Source organism: Takifugu rubripes, chromosome 20, assembly GCF_901000725.2.
Source record: "Takifugu rubripes chromosome 20, fTakRub1.2, whole genome shotgun sequence".
NCBI classification, from domain to species: Eukaryota; Metazoa; Chordata; class Actinopteri; order Tetraodontiformes; family Tetraodontidae; genus Takifugu; species Takifugu rubripes.
Window position 1 is genome coordinate 3,771,713 of NC_042304.1, and position 6,468 is coordinate 3,778,180.

Genomic DNA, 6,468 nt, shown 5'->3' on the forward strand with positions numbered 1-6,468 from the left:
AAATCTTAAAGCTTACATATCAGACAGAACAGTTCGTGATTGAGCTCTTTTGACAAGAGGTTCTATCAAATAAAAGTCTAGACGGTATTTGGGTGTCAGCTTCTTGGAAATCAAAGAAGATAAGCTTTGGCTGCCTCAGAGCCAATGCCTGTTCCCTCGTTCCTTCGGGAGTGTTGACTCAGTGTTTGGCAGCTGGTTCGGTGGCAAAGTCGATACGACATCCAGCAAGAAGCCAAAACAAACTCAAAATCATCATTAGGATAAAAACACATAAATCCATTAGAGAGACGGAAAGAAAACACTTCGGGAGTGGACTGATTTAAAAAAAAGGGAAAGAACCTCCTTTTGTGACGGGTGCAGTTAGGACCCAAATGCAGCACTCTGGAAAGCAGGACCGTAGTAATGACTTTTATTAACACACGGGCAAACAGGAACTCAGGTAGACCAGGAAACACAGGAAATAGTCCGTTCTTCAGGCTCTGGGCCCGCACAAAGTCTATGGGTTGCAGGCTCGGGGAGTGGGACGAGCAGCAGCGAAGTCTAAACCAGGTGAGCAGACAGGAACCAGAGACGCGGAGGCAGAAGTCGTAGTCAGAGGCAGAAAGCAGGTAGGTTGTCCGGGGAACAGGCAAGGCAGGCAGAACGAAGACAGGCAGGGTCGGTAACGGGTAATCCAGCAGGGAAACAACGCTGGAAAGTCTCGCATGAAAGCAGAAGAACAATCTGGCACTGAGTGAGTGTGAGGCTGGAGAATATATACACTGGTAGGTGAGCTGATTGATGAGTGAGGGCAGGTGTGTGATCAGTGACTGAGAGCAGGTGTGTGATCAGTGACTGAGAGCAGGTGTGGTGATCAGAGGGTGTGGTGTGAGCAGGGCAGTGGAAAAGTACTGGGACAGGAGGGAACTGGGGAAAAGGGGCTGTGACAGAACCCCCCTCTCAAGGGACGGCCCCTGACGTCCCAAAAACAAAGTCCAAGCTGAGCCGGGTGGGTGGAGGGGGGCCTGGAGGAGGGCTAAAATTCTTCAGAGGCCTCCGTCTCAGCTTCCTCTTCGTCCTCGTCGCTGGAAGCCTCGGATGACAGGGAGGACAGAGTCTCTAAATTGGCACCCCCACCAGCATTGGGGACCTTGGAGGGCTGGTCAGGGTGACAGTGATGGAACTCGCGGATGAGCTGCGCATCCAGGATGTGATGGGCCGGGACCCATGACCTCTCCTCTGGGCCGTATCCCTCCCAGTCTACGAGATACTGAAGACCCCTTCCACAGTGGCGGGAGCGCAGCAGGCGGCGAACTGTGAAGGCAGGACCCCCGTCAATAATCCGTGGAGGTGGTGGCGGCTGAGAAGCAGGCATTAACGGACTCTCTCGAACCGGCTTGATCCTGGAGACATGGAAGGTTGGGTGGATCCGCATGGCACGGGGCAGCTTGAGCCTGACAGCCGCAGGGTTGATGACCTTCTCGATAATAAACGGCCCGATGAACTTAGGAGCCAGCTTCTTGGACTCTCAAGGGAAGGTCTCGGGTCGATACCTTCTGCCATACCTTCTGCCCCACCAGGTAAGTGGGAGCCCGGGAGCGACGGCGGTTGGCTGCCGTCGAGTAACGGTCAGCTGCTCGTAGGAGAGCAGCCCTGGCCTGGGTCCAGGTCTGGCGGCAACGGCGGATAAAAGCGTTGACGGACGGACAGGAAGCTTCCCTCTCCAGGGCTGGGAACAGCGGCGGCTGGAAGCCATAGGCGCACTGGAAGGGAGAAAGTCCAGTGGCGGAGCTGGTTAGGGTGTTGTGGGCATATTCCACCCACAGTAGCTGCTTGGACCAAGTGGAGGGGTGTCTGGACGCCATGCAGCGAAGCGCCGTCTCCATCTCCTGATTCACCCTCTCCGATTGGCCGTTGGATTGAGGATGGAACCCAGAGGACAGGCTTACGGTGGCCCCGATGAGGCTGCAGAACTCCCGCCAGAATACGGACGTGAACTGGGGACCCCGATCAGAGACTACGTCCGACGGAAGGCCGTGGAGCCGAAATATGTGCTGTAGAACAAGTTCAGCAGTCTCCTTGGCCGACGGAAGCTTGGGTAGGGGCACAAAGTGGGCCATCTTGCTGAACCGGTCTACCACAGTCAGGATAGTGGTGAATCCGCCCGACAGTGGCAGACCGGTAACAAAGTCCAGCGAAATATGGGACCAGGGTCGATGTGGCACAGGCAGAGGTTGCAGGTAACCGGCAGGGGCCTGGCGGGAGGACTTGTGCAGACTGCAGATCGGGCAGGCGTTGACAAACTCTCTGGTGTCCTCCTCTAAAGTGGGCCACCAGAACCGCCGCTGCAGGACCTCTTTAGTGCGCTGAATCCCTGGGTGGCAAGTGAGCCGGGGGCCCATTGTAGGACGTCAGACCTCAGACCGTCCGGGACAAACAGGCGGTCAGGAGGGCAGGAGCTGGGACCAGGTTGGTTCTCCAGGGCAGCCTTTACACGCTCCTCCACCTCCCAGGTGAGAGAAGCCACAAGGCAGGGAGCAGGAAGAATGGTGTCTGGGTTGAGGGCAGTGTCTTCTGTTCCCAGGAACTGGTGAGATAGAGCATCAGGCTTGACGTTGCGGGAGCCCGGCCGATAGGAAAGGGAAAAGTTGAACCTGGTAAAGAACAGGGACCACCTGGCCTGACGGGAGTTCAGTCTCTTAGCCGACCGGATGTACTCCAGGTTTTTGTGGTCCGTCCAAACCAGGAAGGGCAATTTAGTCCCCTCTAACCAGTGATGCCATTCCTCCAACGCCAGTTTCACCGCCAACAGTTCTCGGTTCCCAATGTCATAATTTTGTTCTGCCGGAGACAGACGTTGGGAGAAGAAGGCACAGGGGTGCATTTTCTGGTCATCAGCAGAGCGTTGAGAGAGAACGGCGCCGATCCCCACATCAGAAGCATCGACCTCTACTACGAAGTGCCTTTCAGGGTCAGGAACCAGGAGAATGGGAGCTGAGGTGAACCGGGCCTTGAGGTTCTGGAATGCCTCCTCGGCAGCCTGGGACCAACGGAAGGGTACCTTGGAGGAGGTGAGAGAAGTGAGCGGAGCGGCCACGGTGCTGTATCCCCGGATGAACCTCCGGTAGAAGTTGGCGAATCCCAGGAACCGTTGCAGCTGTCTCCGGGACTCGGGGACGGGCCAGGAGGTGACGGCAGAGACCTTGGAGGGGTCCATCTCTACACTGCCTTGACCGATAATGTATCCCAGGAAAGAGACGGAGGTAGCATGGAATTCACACTTCTCGGCCTTGACAAACAGCGAGTTCTCCAGCAGGCGTTGGAGGACGGCCTGGACATGATGCACGTGTTCCTCCTTGGAACAGGAGAAGATCAGGATGTCGTCCAGGTAGACAAACACAGTCTTGTTGAGCATGTCTCTCAAAATGTCATTAATGAGTGCCTGGAATACGGCCGGGGCATTAGTAAGGCCGAAAGGCATGACCAGGTACTCATAGTGTCCAGTGGGTGTGTTGAAGGCGGTCTTCCATTCGTCCCCCTCCCGGATCCGGACTAGGTGGTAGGCATTGCGGAGATCCAACTTGGTGAAGACCATGGCCCCCTGAAGCAGCTCAAAGGCTGAAGCGATGAGTGGGAGAGGGTATCGATTCTTGACCGTGATCTCATTGAGGCCCCTATAGTCGATGCAGGGCCTCAGGGACCTGTCCTTCTTCTCCACAAAGAAGAACCATGCCCCAGCAGGCGATGAGGAGGGACGGATAATCCCGGCAGCCAGAGCATCATTAATGTAGACCTCCATGGCCTCTCTTTCTGGTGCAGACAGTGAGTAGAGACGACCCTTGGGAGGCGTGGTGCCGGGCTGAAGGTCTATGGCGCAGTCGTAGGGTCGATGAGGGGGCAGGGAGGTAGCCTTAGCCTTGCTGAACACCTCCCGGAAGTCATGGTACTCAGAGGGTACCGCAGACAGGTCGGGGGCCGGAATGGATTCGACTGATAATAGAGGCGCGGCAGCTTGATTAAGGCAGACCTGGTGACAGGAGGAACTCCACCCCATAATGGAACCCGTCGCCCAGTCAATGTGGGGGTTGTGACGACGGAGCCAGGGGTAACCAAGGATGAGTGGGAGGTGAGGTGACTTCAGGACGTGGAATTGTATGGTCTCGTGGTGGTTGCCCGACAGAAGCATGTGGATGGGCGTGGTCTGGTGAGTGACAGTCCCTAGGAGATGGCCATCCAGGGCGCTGGCAGGAACTGAATGTGGTAACGGAACCCGGTCGATACCCAGCTGGACGGTGAGCTCCTCATCGATCAGGCTGACAGCCCCGGAGTCTATGAAGGTGGCGAGGGTATGAGAGCCCCCCGCCAACAGAAGCCAGACGTGAAACAATGGCCGTGGGCAGGGGGCAGAGTCTTGAGTCCGGCTAAGCAGTCCGCCCCTGTCTACTGCTGAGCCCTCCCCTTTTACTGGGCAATGAGAGACAAAGTGCCCAGCCTGTCCGCAGTAGAGACAGAGGTTCCCCTGTCGTCGTCGCTCTCGCTCCGCAGGAGTCAGGCTGGTGCGTCCCACCTGCATGGGTTCGGCCCCCCCAGATGCAGGCCCTGTGAGAAGGTTGGAGGCGGCTGGAGATCCTCGCAGGCGGGCAGACGACCGGTGCTCCGCCTCTCCCTGGCGTAGCTCTCTTCTCCTTGCCTGGACGCGCCTGTCCAGCCTTGAAGTCAGGTTGATGAGTCCATCAAGGGAGGGTGGAAGATCAAAGGGAACCAAAGCATCCTTTATATATGGCGCTAGCCCATTGAGGAAGGCGTCGCACTGGGCTGCTGGGTTCCAGTCACTAAGCCGGGCCCGGGTACGGAAGTCGATAGCGTAGTCAGCAATGGGCCGACTTCCCTGCTTCACGCTCATGAGTCCCCCGGTGGCATCCGGACCCAGAGAAACAGGCCCAAAAACCTTACGAAGTTCCGCAGAGAAGGCCTGGAAAGAGGAACAGGCCGGTGTGCTCCTCTCCCACTCTGCCGTTCCCCACAGGCATGCTCTGCCAGTCAGGTGATTGATGGTAAAGGCGACCCTCGCCGCCTCTGAGGCGAAGGTGTAGGGCTGCAGAGCGAACAGGATTGAACAGTTCGTGAGGAACGGATTGCAGCCCTCTGGGTCCCCAGAATAACGCTCTGGGGTTCCCACCCGGGGCTCTGGAGCAGTGCCTGGTGGGGGAGCAGGAAGCGGAGGAGGAGGAGCTGGAGCAGGAACCGGAGCGGCCGGTTGTGACACTGAGACCACCAGCTGTTGGACCTGGGTGGCTACTGACCTTAATGCAAGGGAGAAGGTTGGACAGGAGGGACCTGGGGAAAAGGGGCTGTGACACCTTTATAATTCTAAAAGCAGAACAGGGTCCAACCTGCTGGGACCATTTGAGAGGAGGAAGGTCAGATAAGACCTGGTCTAAAATCCTAATTTCATCTATATGTAATTATGTTTGATGCAGTTTTGGGGCATGGAGGTAAAAAGTAGACACCAATGGATCAAGATGAGGTTTAAGGTTTTTAAGAATGGAAGAATCTGCCTGACTGATACAAGAATACAAGACATGGTGGGAGACCAGGGTAGATTAGTGGGTTGTCAATGGGTCACGGAGCTTCTAACGACCACAATTAATGACACTGTGATGACAAAACTCCAAATCACACTTCATTAGCGCCATCATTAGTTTGTCGCCTGCAGGCTGCCCAGGCAGTCGTCACGGGAACTGAGACAAGAATAAAGAGTGACGAATCGTTTAAAAGAAAGCACAGGAAGTTTAAGGTTTAATTCCAGGGTCACTATTTAACACATCACTCTCACTGATCACCTCGTGCCATCAAGACCAGATGAACTGAGCGTGTGCACAATACCCCCAAGCTCCAACGTTGAAGCGGCTTTTACGCTGGGGCTTTAGAAGAGATCGCATCCCTGTGAGGACAGAGGAGTCATCATTATCTCTGCTTTCAGACGAAGAGCGGGATCTCCAAAAGTGCAGCGGTGGTCAGTAATTTGGCCGCTCCGCTGCAGCATCAGCATCAGCACGGCCTGGCCGGTCCCCTTTTCTCTCACTGGGCCTCAACAGCAACATTATTACCTCTCTGTGGACGGCCCTCACAGATGCTTGGCGACCGCGCGAAGACAAAGTGGTATCGAGGATCATCCATCATCACCTGTGCACGTGTGAGCAGACGTGAAGTCAGGCCTCAGCTGTTCCTCTAAAGGTTCCTCTCAGCTCTATGTAACCAAAGTAAAATAGGACTTTCTTGTGTTTATTATACGTTAATACCCTCCATGGCGTCTGCAGAAGGAACTGTAGCTTTACAAGTTTCGCTGCATAAACTGGACAAACTTTACGGAATGAGTGAGTCCAGATTCACCGATCACACATGTAGAGTTGGACGACGTCCAGAAGTGACCATGACAAACCAACAAAATTTGGTCATTTTAATTAATTCCCTGGGGGAAAAAAGGGT

At 55.4% G+C, this 6,468-nt stretch overlaps 1 protein-coding gene across 1 annotated transcript; it reads right to left on the reverse strand.

The window, feature by feature from the left end:
* Nucleotides 1–980: 980 nt before the first annotated feature.
* LOC115247140 (chromodomain Y-like protein 2) lies at nucleotides 981–1,499 on the reverse strand. Its single transcript, XM_029827678.1, has one exon. It carries the CDS (start codon nucleotides 1,412–1,414, stop codon nucleotides 1,016–1,018), a length of 399 nt encoding a protein of 132 aa, XP_029683538.1. The 5' UTR covers nucleotides 1,415–1,499; the 3' UTR covers nucleotides 981–1,015.
* Nucleotides 1,500–6,468: the final 4,969 nt, after the last annotated feature.